This window comes from Diabrotica undecimpunctata, chromosome 1, assembly GCF_040954645.1.
Source record: "Diabrotica undecimpunctata isolate CICGRU chromosome 1, icDiaUnde3, whole genome shotgun sequence".
NCBI lineage: Eukaryota > Metazoa > Arthropoda > Insecta > Coleoptera > Chrysomelidae > Diabrotica > Diabrotica undecimpunctata.
In genome coordinates this window covers 184,457,073-184,478,214 of record NC_092803.1, presented here as the reverse complement: position 1 = coordinate 184,478,214, position 21,142 = coordinate 184,457,073, and the positions used below count along the sequence as shown (strand labels likewise).

The 21,142-nt window shown below is 32.5% G+C and overlaps 1 protein-coding gene across 1 annotated transcript in view; it reads right to left on the bottom strand.

Annotated features, from left to right (window-relative positions):
• LOC140441555 (uncharacterized) overlaps positions 1 to 21,142 on the bottom strand; it is a 789,370-nt gene that overhangs the window by 271,470 nt on the left and 496,758 nt on the right. The window contains exons 5-7 of the mRNA XM_072532358.1: positions 18,784 to 18,965; positions 12,389 to 12,630; positions 8,115 to 8,514 (exon numbers count right to left, since the gene is read on the bottom strand). Of these exons, the coding sequence (XP_072388459.1) occupies positions 8,115 to 8,514; positions 12,389 to 12,630; positions 18,784 to 18,965 (824 nt within the window). The remainder of the gene's footprint in view (positions 1 to 8,114; positions 8,515 to 12,388; positions 12,631 to 18,783; positions 18,966 to 21,142) is intronic.

The window sequence follows — 21,142 nt, the reverse complement described above, 5'->3', positions numbered from 1 at the left end:
TGTCCCTAGCAGAGTTTGTAAATGAGTTTCCAAACCGATTTCACTTAGTGGTTTGCAAGCTATCTCTTTTTCTTGGTTCCTACACAAACTTGGTCGCTTTGTTTCGTTTTCGTATGTTTCAAAGGTTTTTGTATGTTTCTATGTTCCATTTCTCGTCATGTTTTATTTCGTCGTGCATCCTCAAAAGTTGTTTTTATTTTTCTATTTATCCTTATCACATATTTCTTATGTGCCACTTGTATGGTTTATTTACATTCTTCATTGCACCATTCGGCACTTCTCTTTTTGTTTTCTGTGGCCCTTGTTACTGGGTTTAATATTTTTATCAATAAATATTTTCACTGTTTTATTCAAGTAATATGTAAAGAAACATATATTTGACAAGAATTGATCCTGGCTAATCCCGATTACCCTAACGAACGCACTTGGCAGCCCTTGCCAGGATAATGTAGAACTGTCCTTGGGTTTCCACCCTGATCCCTTCGTCCATTCTGTTTTTTTGTAAATTTACCAGGCCATTTTATTTAAAGAGAGGCTGCTATTTACGCAAATATCCTCTTGGTAAAAGATTATGCTGTTATTTATTCAATAGTAAAAAAACAAGCTTATTATATTATCCTGAAAATGTTTATTACTACTCAGCAATAAACATTTTGCCTATAAACAGTTGGTTGCCTTTCGTTATTCTGTGCAAAAAATTCTGAGAAAATATTGTGATGTTGTTTAGCCACCCAGATAGACCTTATCTCTTGGTAGACCGCTAGCTATGGCAGAAATGCGTCGGTAGATCGCATAGTTTGGTGGCACCCACTTTTTTAAAACAAAAAATAAGAGCACAATATTGTTTTCACAAGAGAAATTTTCATCGACCTATTTTAGCATAAAAAAAATTGTAATATTCCTTAACGGAATATATATTGCTGTCATTTCTACCTACTAACTATCCATTAGACCAAGTAAGGAAGACAGATGTCTTAATAAACAAAGCGATATCGGAAGTACGATCGGCTTTACAAAGCCTAAAGAAATGTTAGTCGGTAGAAAAAACATTGTTTTCTACACTAAAATAGTTTGTTAAATGTTAATGTGTCCATTTAACGATATTTTGTAGCAATTCAAAATCAGTGTGGTGTTTTTATGATTTAGTATTGAACATGAAATTATATCACGTAACCGCCAATCCCATATATATTAAAAAAAGAACAAATATTGAAAGTTCATAACAACAGTCTCAGTATGTTAATATATTTCGTTTTTTTATGTTATATCACTTGACTACATCATCTTCAATGTGTTTATATATGCCAAAATCTTGAATTTTTTATCAATATAAATATCGAAAAAAAAATACAGGAGATTTGAATCCGAATGAGATTTTTTCGTGAAGGCAGGAATAGGAATAGGAAATTAAAAATAGAAACCGTGAATGTATTTCGTTTCATACATGGTTGAATGCTAAAAGAAATAAAAACCTTCACATGACACCTTTAAACGGGTAGAGAGAGAGAGAGGAAGAAAAAACATTTTATTAGGGAAACGTGTATTCAAAATGAGCAGAATGAGGTTTGGATCTTTTTAGAGTGAAAGGATTTGCTACAATTGATACAAAGTGGGGAGATTTACTGAAGCGAGATTATGGGAGTATTAGGAGATTTTCTTATTTCTGTTTAAATTGAGTGAAACAGATTGTTCCGTTAAATGTAGCTTGTTATATTTGGATACTAGAACTATTAATGTATTATATATATATATATATATATATATATATATATATATATATATATATATATATATATATATATATATATATATATATATATATATATATTGTATGATTCTCGATTTATAATTTAGAAAAATCTTTTAAAAATTATGTATGCAGGCATCTGCTTTAGTATTAATATATAAATAAGAATAGTTTTGTATTCCAGTGAAAAGTGCGTCATAGTATTTAAAGTGATTTCAAAAACTGTAAATCTTCAATAGATTTAAAAGGACAAATCTAGGCATGAGAGTGTTACGAAACAATGGACATTGAAAATTACGGTTTCGGGTTTTTCCTAATATTAAAATTTATTTGTAAGCGATTGTACCTAGGGATAAGTAATAAAGATCAGGATTTTAAGGAGTAATTTACATAATTTGTTTAGGAAAAATAAAGGACAATTTTTTTGTAAGACATCTGACAACAAGAGAGTTTAACTTTGGGGTATTTCAAATGATTGTATGACGTAGAGTTTGTTGTCAAGCCAGAAATGGAAAGTATTAGTTTTTTATTGGAGTGTGTTGATTGGTCAAGGTAAAGATTTGAGGAATGGGTTGAGGAAGAGTTCTGAGAAAGAAAGAGAATCAAGTAGGCTTTTTGAAAAAAAAACACAGGAGTTCGATTCGAGATTTGAAGAAGAAAGGTTGTTTTGAAAGGTGAAGAGTGAGAAAAGTTGTGAAGCTCTTGTAGTAGCAGCCAAGCAGTGCAAAGCAGATATTTTCAGTTAGTTTATTTTATTTAAATACAACAAATTATCTGACGTGAAGCTGTCAATGTATTTTTGAGAGGCCATCATATTTGGAAAGTTGTAAGCAGCGTTTGATTGTCAATATTTTATTTCGATCAGAGATAATTTTTTCGAGCAAAGATCCACACAGGAAGAGAGTACATTGAACTAAGAGAAGCATAATTTTAAGAAGAGGAAGCCCTGTTAATTTGCAGATTAAATTTTGAAATAAAAGAACTTCAGTCAAATCTAAATCTAGTCATTTTCCTGCCGATAAAGGAAATGCCACCGTCATCATAAAAACTCCTTTTTAAATTTAAAAATTCTCAAATGTCATTAATACTGCAGAATTCAGACCAATTTCCAAGAATCCGACAACCTATGTAGAAAAAACAACAGAAGCCATTACCAATAAAACCTATCTTCCTCTTGACATAAAACAATCTGTAATTCCTCGTGAAAAGTCTTCCAGAACACCTCGAATATGTGGCCCATGGTTACACTTAAAATTTCCTCGGGAGCTACATGTGCTTTCTGTGTTTTCTGGGTTTCACTTCGCGTTAAATAATTTTGTATTTTTGACAACGTTTCGGCAAGGTCGCACTTGCCATTGTCAAGTCAGGTAGTTACACTTCTTGCTGGTGCTTGAAGTAAAACTGCTTGAAGTTTTATTTTCAATTAAAAAACAGAACCTTATTACGTACATAAAATCTCGCATGTTTACTGCATAAGTTTATATCGATTATGTACCAACTTTATAACAATTGTCTAAAGATTGTTCTTTAGTGAAAGTTTACCAATTTACCGATTTATTTATCTTTTTGTACCGATTCTTTACCGGATGTCAGACTGAAAGATATTCATATTTTTAAATTCATATATCTTCAATTATTTACTAATACATCTGTTATGTATTTCTTATTGTTGTTGTCCCCCAATTGAAAATTGGTTTAATATTAGAGAGAACATGGAGTGAAAATTGGAGTAACTTTAACGTGGTTAACCTCCGTATCCCAGTATTGGCCTACTTTATCAATATACAATCGGAATTTGAGAGGGTTGAAATTTCGGTAATTACGGCTCTCGCGTAGGGAAAGTGGAAATTGAAAATGTGTACAACCTACAGTTCCAAGTCTTCGCTTAATAAGTGAGGTTTATTGTCTAGATATTGGGTAACTTTTAGATTTTGGCTCAATGTATTAGTGTTTTGGGAATGTGAGAAAATTTGTGTTTAATATATTAAATACAACTATTTTAATAATGGCAAATTTCGTCTTTAATCATATACAATAATTATGCACAAGGTGATTTATACTAAATGTCAATTATTTTGTAAAAATGTTTTATATAGAGCCATACAAAAAATGCATATTGGAGTTGGCTCCAATTGAAAATTCCTAATTTACTAGTAGTTTTTGATAACTTAATTCTTAAAATTACAGAATACACAGAACAGGAATACAAAAATAAACAAATAATAGAGCATGCACTGGTTGACCTGAAATAAGCCTACGATAAAGTGAATCACAGAATCTATGATTTTCTCACATATTACAACCTTACGACCTAATAAAAATTATCAATTCTTCTCTTTTTATATGTCGACGTCTAGGCCATCATATAAAGAAACCTATCTACCTACACCTCTGAAGGAGTGCACAATCGTCGACGTGACGGCCAGGGACTCCCAGGGATCTGTCTTGGGCCCAACGCTATGGAAGCTGGCATATGACGGAGTTATGAACTGTGAATGCGGAGAGGGTACAATCCTCTTCACATTCGCTGTTGACCTCACGAAGCTGGCAGTGGCGCGGGATGAGACAGATCTCAAATACCGGGTTTGGAACGCAGGCGGTATCGTAAAGAAATGGATGGCGCAGCACGGACTAAAACTCGTGGCAGAGAAATCCGAAGATATAATTTTGAAGAGGAAAAGAAACACGTACAGTGTGGAAGTACTATGTGCGGGGGCGTGTTTAACACACAAGAAACACGTGAAGTACCCGGGAATGATGTTGCAGCAGAATGGAAAATGGGGAGAGCACATGATAGCGGAGGTGGCCTGAACGGCTGCGTTGTGGTGGGTGATGCCGAATATTGAGAGACCCAAATCCAAAAGTAGGAGGGCCTTACATGTTGTTGTGCAGTTGATCGTCCTCCACATGGCGCCAGTCTGGAGTGGGGCGGTAGAGATAACGACCCGAAAAATAGATAGGTTTAAATTTTATTACATTGAGAGAAATAATTGAGAGAATGATTAGAAATAAAGCAGTTTGGACTGGAGTACGCAACTATATCCGTGCTGTGATAAAGAAAAAAGAAGTAAAAGAAAGACAGCTGGACCAATGGCAAAGGGAAAAATGCTGTAAGTCGAAGATAGAAAAGTGAGTTAGACTGTATAAGGTAGACTGTGTAAGTTAAACTGTGTTAGTCAGGCTATAGGGAAGGAGAAAATGCCCAGCTGGGAGTGATGCTGTACAAGGAGCGATGAGGGTCTTGCACGTGCTACCTGAAATGTTCCTAAAAAAAAAACAGTTTTTGGTACCAAAAAAGGGGACACAGGGAAAAGATACAGGAAGCCTCCTTGCTGACAGCCTGTGGATAAATGAAGATAGTGCTCGGGAAGATGATGCCGGGCGTAAAGCGGCCATCCCCTTTCGGATCGGTGGATGACACATGAGGGTCTGGTTTAGCAGTTAGGAGTTCAGCGTAGATTCAGCGAATTCGGCGAGAGGGCTTTTTAAATTAGCTTGGAAACAATTGCGTGAGTACGAAGAACGAATCCTGCATAAAAGTCAGTCAGGCGGCGTCCTAGACTAAGGTGTCTTTTGAAGATTCCAGACACCCTCTCTACAAAGATGAAAAAAAATCTACGTACTTCAGGCAGATACCACTTTATAAAAATAATTTAAAAGATGCTAACCATAAACTACATTATTATAAAACTTACCAATAGAAAATGAAGGAAGAGAAAAATGTCTTGGACGCTCTACAATTATACGGCAGCTTATGCATACCCCAATAGATTAACCAACAACAAAAAAGTTAATAAACTTTAACTCTAATAGAAAAACTCTGTAAAGTCCCCGATTTAGCTTATTGCATATGCCTCGGAAAAGCTCATAATTGCATGTAATACAGCAAGCAGAGGATTAAGGGACACCATCCTCTCTTTGGAGACGAATACACAAAAAATTCTATTTATATAACATTCTGTAGTTGTGGCACTCTTTTACCCTAGTGCTTTAATTGTGTAATAAATATCACTTTTACCATTTACTGGTAAAAAGGAGTATTCCCGGAGGACAAATGTACTGTGTATTAGTGAAGGTGAACTGTATTATATTTTTAAATCACGCCGTGATCAGTGACCGTGATTTTTGAATAACGCTGATTTTAAACGGTGACCGCGATCACCGTTCTTTTATGTACAGTAACAGGTAGTCACAGTGAGCGTAAACTAAAGAACACGATCGCTATTTCTTTGTATTAGGTAGTACTATAAAAACATATTGTTGATAGTGAATATGTTTAACTAACGCAAATAGATGATTTGATTTTATTAATAAATTTATATTACTAACAATATAAATGTATAAATAATCACTATAAAACTTTCCCTTTAAATAAAACTAAAAATTAACTCAAAAAACTCTACGAATTTCACTTAGTTTCCGTTTATAAAATTGCGGCAGCGCAAACTTGACCTTAAATTTTGAGGTAATGTTCGGCATTACAAAAAATGAATATTCTCCAAATTTTAGCACAAAATATTGACACATAACCTCAAAATTCCATAAAACGTCAAAAATCGTTTTTTGGCCATAACTCGCCATAACTCTATTTACCAAAATAGATTTGTTTTATTTTAAGTTAAATGTCTTTTTGTGCTGTATAGAACTATTTGAACGAAAATGAAAGTTAGCAGGAAACTCAAATTGATTTGAGCGTTTGAAAACTTTAAACGCCTAAAGATAAAATTATTAAAAATAAAAAATATACGGATAGCTTGAAAAAATACGTATGATCATCAATACTATGTTACAGAATTTTTTTTTTAGAATTTTTAAAGTGATACAAGGCAGTTAAAAATCGAAAAAACCGATTTTTTGACGTTTTTGCGCCGTGTATTGAGTTACATTTACAGTTAGAAATGCCCTTTTTTTAAATTTATTTAAGTAAATAGCTGACATCAAGGCCTTTTATTTGGACCCTAAATAAACCATTTCCTATTGGTGTTTTCACCGTTTTTTCGCGTAGTTTGACTTATATCTTTAGTAATAGGGACGCCGCTTTTTTGAAAACTATTTGAGCCAACACTTCACGTCAATACCTCCAATTTGGACTCGGAATAAACCATTTTAAACAGAAGTTATAATGATTTAAAAGACGAAAATCTGGTCAGAATCTTTGGTTTTTCGCAATTTTTTCGCATGTTTGTGTTATATTTCTAGTTAACTTATTATTTAACTAATTTTTTTTTAAGTGATTAAGTTAAATCCTAGATTTGGCCGTGGGAACCACTTAAGCTAAGCAATATAAACGCCAAAAGAACGGTGAAAACGCCGGACAATGGACGCGACGGTTCTAATCAGATTTTCGTCTTTTAAATCACCGTAACTCTGGTTCTAAGAGTCCAAAATGTTTCATCTGTAGTTTAAATTAAACGTAATAATGTCAGCTATTTACTTCAAAAGAGTAGCTCATCTCGAACTAAAAATGTAACTCAATCAACGGCGAAAAAATGTCAAAAAACCGGTTTTTTTGATTTTTAACTCCCTTGTAACACTTTAAAACATTTGAAAAAATTCTAGAATATAGATTTAATGATCATCGTATATCATATATAGCTTTTTTGAGCTATCCATATTTATTGTTATTTTTTATCAGCGTTTAAAATGTTGAGGCGCTCAAGTCAATTTTAATTTCCAGCCAACTCTCATTTTTGTTCAAATATTTTTATACAGCACAAAAAAATCATCAATTTAAAAAAGAAAAAATCTATTTCGGTCAAAAATTAAGCGAGTTATGGCCAAAAAAACGATTTTCGGCGTTTTATTAAATTTTAAGGTTGTGTGTCAATATTTTGTGCTTAAATTTAATGAATCCTCATCTTTTAAAATGCCAAACAATACTCTAAAATTTATGGACAAGTTCCCCCTAGGACAATTTTTACATTCTTATCCGGCTATGCAATGTGTAGATCAAGCCTAGGACAATATTATTTTTCTTTGATTTTCCAATCTCATTGTATAAAGATACCCCTTGTGGCAATATCCATAGATATCTAAAGAAGCAAGGAAAGATAATGGCATGCGTGTATATAAATCATGTGTTGGGAGATCCAAAGTTTAGGATCTTGCCATAAAATGTTCACTGTTTTACGATTGCATTTACGATAGGTAAAAAAAAGGAGCAACTATTGTGATTGTGCTTCGTTATTAATTTTAGAAAAACATAAATATTTATAAAATAATTTGATATTACAAAAAATAGTTGAATATTAATTAAAAGTGTTTAAATATTTATTGGGGTTATAAATGACATGTCTAATATTAGTTAATTAAATTTAGTGGTTAGAACAAAATATTTTCAAAGAACTTAGTAGTGAATCAAACTTACCCTGAAATTCTTTTCTGGCCGCCGATACAGATGTCACAATATTAGCTACGTGTCCTAGTACAGTGGCGAACAGCAACAATCCAAACAGCAGCTGAAATATCACAAAAAGATATTCCCCTTTGTTCCTAGGTCTCGGCAAATCCCCGATGGTTGTCAACGCCAACGTACACCAATAGTAACTCTGCAAATAAGCTTTCACATAGTCTGTACTTTCAGAATCACTGTACACCCAGTTTTTAGAACCAAAACCGTCATTTTTTAGTATTATATGGAACAGACAACCGTTCCAGTGGAAGATCACCAGGAGGTAGTGGATGAGACTGCTGGATCTGAAGAGGTTGGGGTAGTTGGTGTGTCGTTCCGTGCGGTCCATGAACGCCCAAAATCGATAAATTTTTACCTTTGAGACAGAGAAAAAGAAAGCATTAATAGAACTGTTAGTACCACAAATTACTATTACTAAGAATATTTTATGTATTTAGGAGTGATAAAGTGACAATTACAGTACTTAAAACTATTTAAGTTTTTAAATATTTCATATTTCAGTAGTTTTAGTACATATTTTTTTACTTATACATAATTTAAAAACAATTTTTTAGACCATTCTAAACAAAATATATCTATTGAATTCATTGAATTTACCAAGGACCTAAAGTCAAGTTTAAACCTTGTTTTATCATTTTCCGATAAGTCCTTTGGGCTTATTTAATGATAAAATATTGTTCTTTAATCGCTAATGATTTTATTTTTTAATACATGTACAAATGAGCATAAATAATCAGAATGGAAGGACTAATTACGGTATCCACTTATACATTATATCCAATTATACAAGTAAAGTGGATTCCGTAATTAGTCCTTCGATTCTGAATCTTTTGATGCTCATTTGTACATGAATTCAAAAATAATTGGCGGATAAAAATTGGCTCCCAAAATTATGCCATCCCAGTTGCTCAAAAACGTTAAGAGTTTGGCTAGAAGGAAGTCACAAATCTATGCCGTTTGTAATGCCAATGATTTGGAGTAAACTTCAGAATCATGAAAGTGGTTGTTACTTTTGCATGACATAAACGCGAGGATTGTCGAGAAAAAATAAAAATAAAATTGTATATCCGAACATCGCATCCGAAAAAAGATCAGTTCCTTGGGACAAAGGTATTCCACTTTCAGTACTTTCAAAAATAACGAGAAGATGGACGAGACAAGTTATTTCTGGTCCACAGACTTAATCGAGTTTCTTACTAAACGTACTTGCTCATTTTCGTACACTTTATTTGGATCTAAAAGTCCATCAAAATAACCTTACTTTCTAAAGCAATTCGATATGAATGTTCGAGATTTAGGGCTATCAAACTCTAAGGCTCAATTACTTACGATCAAGAATAAAACAGTGGACTTTGGTAAAGAATAATATTCGAATCTAATATTTTCGCGCAAGGCAATAAAATTTTTTCATGTCAATTTTCCAAAGAGGATGATTTACTGTATTGTAATGATGCTGCAGGGTTTCTTCAAGAAATAAATTTCATGGAAGTATTTAAATAATGGATACTTTTTATTAATGCTTCTATTTGATATATATATATTTAGGGATTCTACAGTATTCACTGCCTTCCCTCGCTCAACCGTTTCCATCTCTCTCTGTTGTCCCATTCTTCATCGTTTAGGCCTTTCTTACTCATGGCGTCGTCTACTTCGTTCCTCCAGGATTTTTGGGGTCGTCCCCTTTTCCTCCTTCCTATGGGGCTCCATTCGGTTATTCTCTTTATCCATCTACTGTCGCTAGTTCTTCTTACATGTCCATACCACTTTAGTTTTTTTTGTTCTATATATGTTAGTGTGTCTGTTTCTATTGATGTTCTTTGCTTTATTTCGTCATTACTTCTAATATCAATTCTTGTTACTCTGCAGCATCTTTGCAGGCATTCCATCTCTGTTGCTACTATCTTACTGCTGTTATTCTTGTTTATGATCCAATTTTCAGCCCCATATGTCATAATACTTCGCACTAATATTTTATAAATCTGTGTTTTTGTCTTCATATTTAGGTGTCTATCCCACCATACTGAGTTAAGCTTAAGCTTCTATTTGAATGGTAATAAATATTCTTAATACCTATGGAGTTTATGTGCCAATATGAAAGTCATACCTATACTTACTGGATTGCAGAAGGAATATATTAAGTTTTGATGCTTTTTATGTAAGTGGTACAGTCGTTTAAGAAATAAATATTATTTAGTTAAAAATTGGCGTCAAAGAAACAGTTTAACACCTGAAATTATGCTGAAAAATTTTAGTACCTTAAACCTAAATTTTCCCGAATCAGTGATGCGAAGTTGATAGAAGGAATTTTATTGTTCCGCAAAAACGAAAGCCTATGTTAGCAATAAGAGCAATAAAATTTACTGGACAATATAAGAGAAATCGTTTTCAAGAATTCTTTCTTGTTATGAATCTCTAGGATGCAATGTCACTCAAAATTAATTTTTTATATTCGCACTTAAATTTCAAATTTTTTCCCTGAAATTTTTGGTACGGTATCAAATGAGCAGGGTGAAAGGTTTCACCAAGATATATTGCACATTTAAAGAGGCTAGAATAAGAAATGGTTAGCAGCCATGCTGTTGATCGATTTTCTGTTGTCTGTTGGTCTATATACCAGGAAACTCCAATTGAACATTGATAAGGATCGAAACTACAAAATAACTTGGATTTTATTATCATAATGAGATAGATTTAGTGAAATTTTCATGACTTGTACCTAAAGAAGTATTATTGTTTAATTTAAAACTTAAACATAGATATTTATAACTATTTTATACGATATATATTTTATTTATTATATGAAAAGTATAAGTACTGTATTTATTCCCATGGTAAATGTTGTGTTTAGAGTAGCAAAAATAACGTTATCATGCATTAAAAACATCAAGGCTGGAAAAAACTCAAAAATAACATAATTAATGCAGCAATAAAAGTACTTGGAGAGACGAAAGTAACGAATACTACTATGTCAAAAGAAGAAAACTATCCTCATTGCTATTGATATCAACAAGTCCTCGTAGACACTTTGTCTCAGGACCAGCAACCTCCAGTGGAGTCTTATGTTGCCATGTTATCTATCTTGTTGTAACTTAACCATCCTAGTCATCATCATCATCATCATCATTCAATCTTCGGTTATCCACTGCTGGACATAGATCTCCCTCATAATTTTCCATCTATTTCGATCTTGTGCCTCTTGCATCCAATTCCTATGACAACGTTTTAGATCGTCAGTCCAACGTGTTGGTGGACGACCTCTGCTTCGGTAGGCATCATCTCTTGGTCTCCATTCCAGTATCCGTTTTGTCCATCTATTATCTGTCATTCGAGCCACGTGACCTGCCCAGTTCCATTTCAGTGTTGCTACTCTCTCTACTGCATCAGCCACTCCTGTTCTTTGTCGTAGCTGGCGATTTGGGATCTTTTCTCTTAGTGAAACGCCTAACATAGCACGCTCCATCGCCCTTTGACACACACGGATCTTTTGAACTGTTCTCCTTGTCATGGTCAACGTTTCCGCACCGTTAGTTAACACTGGCAAAACACACTGATTAAACGTTTTTCTTTTAAGGCATATTGGTATATCAGACGATTTGAAAATATGGTTCAGCTTGCCGTAAGCTGCCCAAGTCAGTCTTATACGACGGAGAAGCTCAATGGTTTGGTTATCTTTTCCTATGCGAATCTCATGACCTAGGTATTTATAGGCCGTTACCTGGTCTATGGATCTTGTTCCTAAGCATATATCTTCGCTGACTACAAGATTTGTCATCATCTGGGTTTTAGATATATTTATTTTCAATCCCCCTTCTAACGAGGAAAGGTAGAGCTGATTTAAAAGTTCTTTGGCCTCATCTATCCTATCAGCTATTAGTACAATATCATCTGCAAACCTTAGATTTCTAAGCTTTTTTCCATTTATGTTTATGCCCTTGTCGGTCAGTTTTGCCCTTTTACATATATATTCCAACCAAACATCCTAGTATATAGAATCAAATAGTGTAACTCAAATTTATTTTAACAACATTTAAAGTGTTTTTACTTATATATTTAGTGGCTCAAAACATAGCACTGATGATGGAATATTAATTCCGAAACCGTTCTGTGATGTAGATAGGATGTTTTAAACTATATCTTTTATAAGGGAATCTTTAAATAAATTTTTATGACAATAATTGTTGTTTGGAATTATTCCAAAACTTTTGTTACTAAGACAGATATGCACTCACCAGACGAAACGACCTCAAGATCGAGTTGAATCCAACGGAGAGATACAGAAAGTCGAGCGGTAGGAGGCACAGGCAGTCAATGTAAAATGTGGTGGAGTTCATGTAGTGATGTCGCAGTTTAGTGGAGTCCGTTTGGAGGACGCCGTCTTCCAAATATCCCGTTCGGAAGTGAAACATTATGTCGACTAGATATAGAAAATCGGCAATGTAGTCCAAACAGAACCACACTAATATTGTGTTCCCTGGAAAAATAAATTACATATCAAATTTTAAATTCTAAGAGTCTTATAGGACTTATGTCAAATTATGTTGTATTATATGTTTGAATTTTTGTATTTTACAATTATATATTATAAAGTTTTTCATGTTAACATGGCTTGCGAACTATTTCAATTTCAAGATTTATTGTCTTAATAAAGAAACTGAAGAGTTTCGAAAGCTCAACTTTTTATAAAAGAGTCAACATAATATATGTTAGTGTTTTAATCACTAGGACTTTTGACCGCAACCTCACGCATCTTGTATATATTTTGTAGAAAATTAAGCAGTGTATTTTGAAGGATAAATACTTATTATTTACGTACGGTCACTTTCATTGCCAAATCTTGAAATTTGTCAGATAACTTATTCTGATCAGTTTAAAAAAATGGTTTCACATGCTAGCAAATAATTAAAAGCAAGAATTGTGACGAAATTAGAAGATGGCTGATTAGAAGAAGATTAGCTGCCACAGCGAACCATTTTAACATAAGCAGAATAACAGTTTTTTATATTAATAAAATATGGAGAGAATAAGAGACTCTCGAAAGAAAGCAAGGTTCTGAAAGACCAAAAATATCTAATGCTCATGAAGATCGTTATTTTTTTTGGAGAGATTAAAACATAATCCTTTTGAAGATGCAAAAACTGCAAGAATTATTTTACAGTTTCCGGGAAGAAAAACAACAACTTGGCGCAGAATTAATGCATCGCGTCTTAGGCACGAACTGCAGCAAAAAAACAAGCTCTTACACCACAACAAAAGCAATTACTACTTATATTTGCTTTAAACCATCAGCTACAAATAATTTCTATTTGAATGGGAATAAGCCACAATTAAAAGTTAAAGTACGTTTATTTAAATATTTCCCATTTAAATAGTAATCACTTTAACATGCCACAAGAAAATAGCTTTAGAACAATATTAGCTACAAAATTAAGATTTTTGATATAGGGTAATATTTACAGATAAGAAAATTCTTCAATCTTCTAAAAGGGCAAAATTTGGGTGTATAGACCAGATAATAATACATTTAATCCTCTATATGTTGATAGATATTGAGCAGCTGGTCATTTTACCGCCAATGTATGGGGTTGGATTTCATCTAGAGGAATATTATAGCGTATTGATGGCAGGTTTGTTGGGCAGACTTATCTGAATATTCTAGAAAACATTATGTTTCCCAGTGTAGAACAGATCTATCCAGAAAATAATTTTATCCTCCAACAAGATAATTGTCCTGTTCACACTACAAATATAATAAACCAGTAGCTCCAGAATAACAACATCAAAACCTTACCATGGCCCAGCTACAATCCAGATTTAAACCCAATCGAGAATGTGTGGGGGGTTATTATAAAACGGTTGTATCGCCGTAATTTTATATCTCAAAATGCTAAAGAGTTGTGGCACGCTATACAACAGGTTTGGGAAGAGCTATCTGAAGAAGACAATTTTATAGTTCCTTTCACGCAGATGGACCGAAGACTACAAGCTGTTATCAATGCTGATGAAGATATTACAAAATATTTATTTTATTTTTACATACCTAAATTTAGTATAGTTTTGGTCTTCCAGATCCTCGCTTTCTTTCGAGAGTTTCTTGTTCCCTCCATTTTTTTTTAATAGAAAAACTGTGGTTCTGTTCAGTGGCGGATCCAGAAGTTTTTGTCAGGGGGGGTCATGGGTCTTGAGGGTGATTTTGATGCAGGATTTAAATTTTTGCACCTTTCAATAGCTGATCCCCAGATATATTTTCTCGGGGGGGGGGAGGGGCGGTGGGTTATGGGTCTTGAGGGTGATTTTGATATAGAATTTAGATTTTTGCACCTTTACGATTGATATGATTTGTGCTCATGTAAGGGAACCATTTTCTCAATTTATTATAAGCCATATATTAAACAATTGAGAAGTTATTAAAACCCAAATACCCTACGGATGCAAAGAAGGGTACAAAATTAAGGGATCTTAAACTTAAACAAAAAAAAAATAATTTAAACCCACATACTCTATGACAGTAAAATCACGTGTATAAGACTATTAAACCAAAGGAAAGTTATTAAAATATAAATACTGAAAAATTAAGGAGTGTCAATTTAAACTAGTTATTTTAAAGACAATTAATTTAAACCCACCTATCCTATAGCCACAAAATCAAGAACAAACCAAGGATAAATAAGTATAAACCAAAGTTAACTAATTTAAATGCAATAACTCAATGTAAGTGTAAACATTAATGAATGTATTAAACATTCCTAATAAACTCTATCTTATCGTTGGATATCCGATATTAATTTGTAAAGATATTCATTTATTGGAATAAACTCTCGGAATTACAAGTATATGGCGTCTACAAGCCTTTGAAATGTGCGTTTTTCGAAGAATGCTGAAGATTTCGTGGACAGAGCACGTGACCAATAACGAGGTGCTGAGAAGAATGAGGACTGAGAGAGAACTCCTAAATATTGTAAACAACAGAGAAACGAGTTATCTAGGACATATTTACAGAGAAGAAAAGTATAACTTTCTACGATTCATAATGGAAGGGAAAGTAGAAGGAAAAAGAGGTCCAGGAAAAAAATGCTTTTGTCTGAAGAATGTAAGAGACTGGGCAGGCATGGATACACATTCGATACTAAGAACAGCTCAAGATAGAGAGCAATTTGCTGTAGTTATAGCCACCCTTCCGTAATGAAGAAGAAACCTTAAGAATAAGTGTAAATAGCATTTTATTTAAATTGATTTATTCAACAAAAAACATAATATAATTAAGGAATAGTTATTTCTACAATTAGGCATATTAGGCTATAAGTGAGTGAAATATTGTTTTACTCGGTATTGAAATTTTTCTCTCGAATTGTGAGCAACAGCCGGCAACGAGTGGTAAATAAAATTTCAGTAATTAAAAATTCTATAAGAATAAGATAAGTAAATATTATATAACTTTATAAAAATGTATTCTTTTCGCCTATCCGATTTAGCAAATCGCTCTATGATTGCATCAACATCTAGAGAAATTTCAGGATGCACATTGATGAGTGCTAAACCAGTTAACCTTTCCGCAGAATTTCTATTTCTAAGCCAAGTCTTTAGACGCTTAAGCGTAGAATGCTCTGTTGTTGCTGCACTGACTGGCAGTGTAATTAATATTTGCAGAAATATTCTGGTATTTGGATACATATGAATATCGCAGTTTTTTAATACTTCTAAAATACAATCAGGAAGTTTTCCATTATTTTGCACGACTCTTTTCCACTTTTGAATCCACAGTGAAAACTCTTGTTCTACTGTGGAATATGTAGTAAGTAGTAAGTTGGTCCAATAATATCCTGGAAGGTGTCAACAATTTGTTTTAATGCAACTTTATCTTCTGGTGTGTTTTCAGTTTAAGGTAAAACAACTCGAAGATTAAATAGATTCATAACTTTTGGTGAAAGTCGTTCTTCTAAATCAGTTAAGATATTGTCTAAAAGGGGTAAATGAATAGATCTTCAAAAATATTCTTATATAGAAACTATACGAGACATCTTCAATTCAATGTCTAGTTATTCAGCTATTTGTTTAAATCATAGTAAAGTTTGCTAAAAACAGATTCAGCATTTGATCTTTTATTTTGAAGAATGCATTTAGTGTCCTCTATGGCCTCAGTAGCCTACTTAAAATCAAATTTTAATTTTGGTGACTGAAGAAGACGACTACAGTTGTACCTAAAACATCACTAAGACAAACTACTGTTTCACAGTTTCGCAAATACCTTGGACAGCAGCCCCCAGTTCCTTTATTTGTATTCACTAACGTATCAGACAGATCTAATGCAACAACAATATTCACTTTGATATTTATTATAGATAAATTATAAAATGTAGCACACAATCTCAACAATTATAATACATATTCAAATTAAAAACAACCAATTCGTAGACAAAACTGAAGATAAGAAATACCTAATAGAAAATAAAAATGTGCGGATTTCGTGCGAAAAGTCCTGTTATATACATTGAATGAGCAATAATGTGTGGACGGTAATTCTATCTCATCGATAATCGAACGATTCTTTGGCACTCAAATGACGAATTGACAAAATTTGAAAATCGCGTAACTCTGAATTCGTGGAAGTCTTAGTCGAGGTATTTATTACTGCATTTAGAATTGTTGATTTTTTAAAAGAGCAATTTAAAAAGGCTTCCGTAGAATTCTACACTTACCCCTAGAATAAATGAGTTTGAATCATTTCAACTCTTGACATCCTGCTTATAGGGTTGATGGGTTTTAAATTATTTTTTTTAGGATTATTTGAGTGATAGTTAATTTTGTTTTTGGGGTGGTCATGACCCCCGTGACCACCCCCTTGGATCCGCCACTGGTTCTGTTTATGTTAAAATGTTTTGCTGCGTCTGATAGTGCCCAGTTACCTTTTAATTTGGTTACAATTCTTTCTTTAATATATTGTTAAGTCGTTTGTTTTATTCCTTAATAATATTAAAAATAATAACAATAATAACATTCATATACTCATACATTCATATAAAATGCAGCAATTCAAAATAATATCAAAATTTAGACTTTAATAATTATTACAATTTATAGATTAACATATGTAATCAATTGTTTGTTGTTTGTTTGTTTATGTTGTTATTTGTCTGCCATCATATTAAATATAATATAATGTCAGACCAATCAAATACACTGCTCAAAATGATCAAATCTCACTAAGAATCATATCAGTATTTTTAGGAGCCAGCTATATATATATATATATATATATATATATATATATATATATATATATATATATATATATATATATATATATATATATATATATATACATATATATATATATATATTTATGTATATCTCGAAGTCAACATTAAGAAAACTGAAACCATCTGTATTGGAGGGACAATGCAGTCCATTATATTAGACGATGGGGTAGAAATTAGACACTGTGATGAATACAAGTACCTGGGTATGAAGATAACTCAAGATGGAACACTCGATGCTGCTATAAAAGACAGAAACATACAGGGTAGAAAAGCCATATCCATGATGAACGGCATTCTGTGGGACCAAACAATATCTAAAGCTAACAAACAACTCATATACAACACCATACTTAAAAGTGTAATCACATATGGCAGTGAAGTTTGGCCAATGAAACAAAGAACAGAGAAACTGTTACTAGCAACAGAAATGGACTTCTGGAAAAGAGCAGCAGGCAAATCAAGAAGAGATCGGATACCAAATGAGATCCGCCAATAAACAAACAGAATTGCTTATAAAGAGGAAGAAGAAGAAAAAGAAGAAGAAGTTATAGTAATTCCTAATTTCTTGAACTCATGAACTTCGTTGAACAAATAATATTTTCTGCCCCCATTGTTTGTATCTGCATTTAAGTGTGTATCCTGTCCCCTGTCCAATTTTCATATGCTTTTTTTCCTCTCGTCTTTATTAACAATTATAGTACTGGCCCTTCTTGTCAATTAACTTGAATATCCTCAGTATTTCTCTTTTTATTTAACTATAACTATAATTTTATTTAACTATATTTAACTATAATAATATCTGGATTTAAGTGTTTAGTCATTTTTAAATTTTTAATTTTAATACACCAATAGGTCGAACATGTTAAATCTATAAATACTAAAAAGCAAACTCATATTTCTAATAACTTGCAATGACTTATAGCGGAAAATATTTAAACCATATTCCCAAACTAAGTTATACTCAAAAAGGCTAATTTTTGTAAAGTTTGGAGATTGGTCCTTATACAAATTTAGCACCATTTTACCGTAGTATTAAATGGAGATTCGATTTAAGTAAACAGAACTTGAAAAGTTATTTGTGTCAATTTTCAGACGTGTTGCATATCTTAAACAGTATTCGCAAACAACGAAAACTCTCATAGTTTTATCAACCCTGTATAACAGAAAATATCAGGTTTAGTTATAAGACTAATTAATTTTTGAATTAAATTAAATTTGAAAAAGAGAGAACGCCATAACCATCATTCTCCTGTATTCATTTCGTTTCGTGCTCAATTTAATATTCGTCATTCTCTTTATTGTACGATATATAAAACTATATTAATAACATTTACAGTTCTAGTAAAATAAACAAAGAATTTGTTACTTACCGTCTATTTCACGAAAGGCAAATCGGTAAATTATGACCCAAAAATTGTAAAGGAAGGCTAATGAGACAACCATGGACCAATAATAACACAGCCGTCCTGCTGGATCGAACACAAAGGACCAATTCTGGGATCCGGCTCTTAATCTCGAACTGTAGGAGTCTACTCTACGAAATCCATAACGACTGAAACAGAAAAAATGAAATAATTAGTTGATATTCTTTATTTAGTAGTTCTGTGTTAATAAAGATATAAAAATTGCCGAGAAAATCTTTTGATTATAACATATCGTTACATTTATTTGTGTACAAAATATATTTTTTAAAAGCTTCTTAAAAATTAGTAATGTTGTTAAACAGCGGCATGTAAAAAAATGTGAAACAATTCATTATCGTGAAATAAATTAACATTGATGCATTCGTTGTATGGTAAAAATCTAAGGATTAAAAATCTCGTAAAAAATGGAAAAACATCTATATCGGTTCATATATGCGCCTAATAATACAATAAATACATAAAAAGATAAGAGACATGGGGAATCTAAAATTGCATTCCTCAACATATCTCCTCAACTAAGCAAAAATCAGAGCGACTAGGTAGAAGCCCTGAACGTTTTCTTTTCTGACTTTTTCGTCATAAGTAGTTGTAATAAAATAACTTCATACATACGCTACGGCGCCATCTGAGAATAAAAACAAGAAGTAGAAAACCGAAGAAACCAAAATTCAGATTATTGCCTTAATCTGTGCCTTCTACAATTTTCAATTTTAGTCTTTTCTAAGATATAGTCCCTTAATTTTAAAATTTGTACTATTTCTTTCGTTATTTTAAAACTGTTGATGTATTTTTCCGTTCGACTTTATGCTCGTATTCGTAAGCTTAACATATTTGCTAGATTTCTTGTTACGTTTGTTAATATTCTTGTTATGTTTGGTAATATGCTTTGTATCAAATATATTGAATTGCACCCAATAATGTAACTATTTATTATTAAAATCGGTAAGATAGTTTCGAAACAAATTCAGATTTCTGCTTTAATCTGAACCTTCTAAAAATGCAAGGTATAACAGACGTTGATAAAGATGTTAATAGAGTATGAGAATGTACGTGAAATCAAATCTTTGCTGTCTTTTTCATTCTATTTATTATTAATTTTATGATTATAACTATCATTTATAATTATCAAGCACATCCTAGTTGATTTGTATCCAAAGTCGAGGCAGTTGGATCGTGGCAGACAGATGACACAAAAAACGAAGAGATCAGGAGAAGAACACAGGTGACTGACATAATCGAAAGGATCGCCAGACTAGAATGAGAGATGAGCGATGGACAAAAAGCTTATTGGAATGGAGACCAAGGGAAGACAAGAAAAGCGTCGGTCGACCACATCCACGATGGAATGATGGTTTAAGAAGGCTAAATAAGGACTAGATGATAGCTGCGTAAGATAGAGGGAGTTGGAAATACGAGGAAGAGGAATATTTCAGCAGTACTCTCTTGAGGCTGGACGATGATGATGATGATGACGATGATGATAGACAGATGCTGAGTTGGATTATCATCAAGGAAAATAAAATCTTGACCAATAAAAATGTTAAAAATTGTATTGTAATATCTTTGTTGGTGACTTTCTCTCAACCAATACAAAGAATTGTTAAGTTATTAGAAGAAATAAGAGAGAAAACTAAGAAAGACCTGGTAGGTATTTCTAAGACAAGGTATGTTTTATGGTTTCTATGGTGTTTTGGAAAGTACTATATATAAGATGTATTATAAAGAAAATTAAAGGATTTAAAGGTTTATTACGCAGGATTAATTTACTTCTAATATTCTAATTATTGTATAATGAAAGGTTGCTATGTTAGACAACAAACCTAAAATATTTAAAGTCTACAAAGCGAAAGCCACCAAAGACAGCTTTATCCGAAATTCTCCTGAACCTTGTTGAAAGTTATATATTTTTGATGTTGATTCGAAAGCAGAGACTTCGGGCTAATAACTTAAATAAACCCTACGACAACAACTTTAACTTATTTATTAAAGATAAAACGTATTCTCCACAGGAAAGGGAAGTATTTGAAATCCCGGACTCCAGCAGCTTTATTTGACGTTCGATATTAAGCCGTAATGAGGCTGAAAGTTTTGTTTTAGTTTTGTTTGTTCTAAATAATGAGATGTTTTAGGTAATAAAGAAAAAACTATTTAATTTATTGTGGGGATTATATTTTTAAATTTATTAAATGTTAAAATAAGTAAAATAGGATACTCAAAACTATTATTTAGTTTTATTAAGTGGAAAATATGAAAATAATTAATATACAGGGTGTAACAAAAAGGTAGGTCATAAATTAAATCGCGT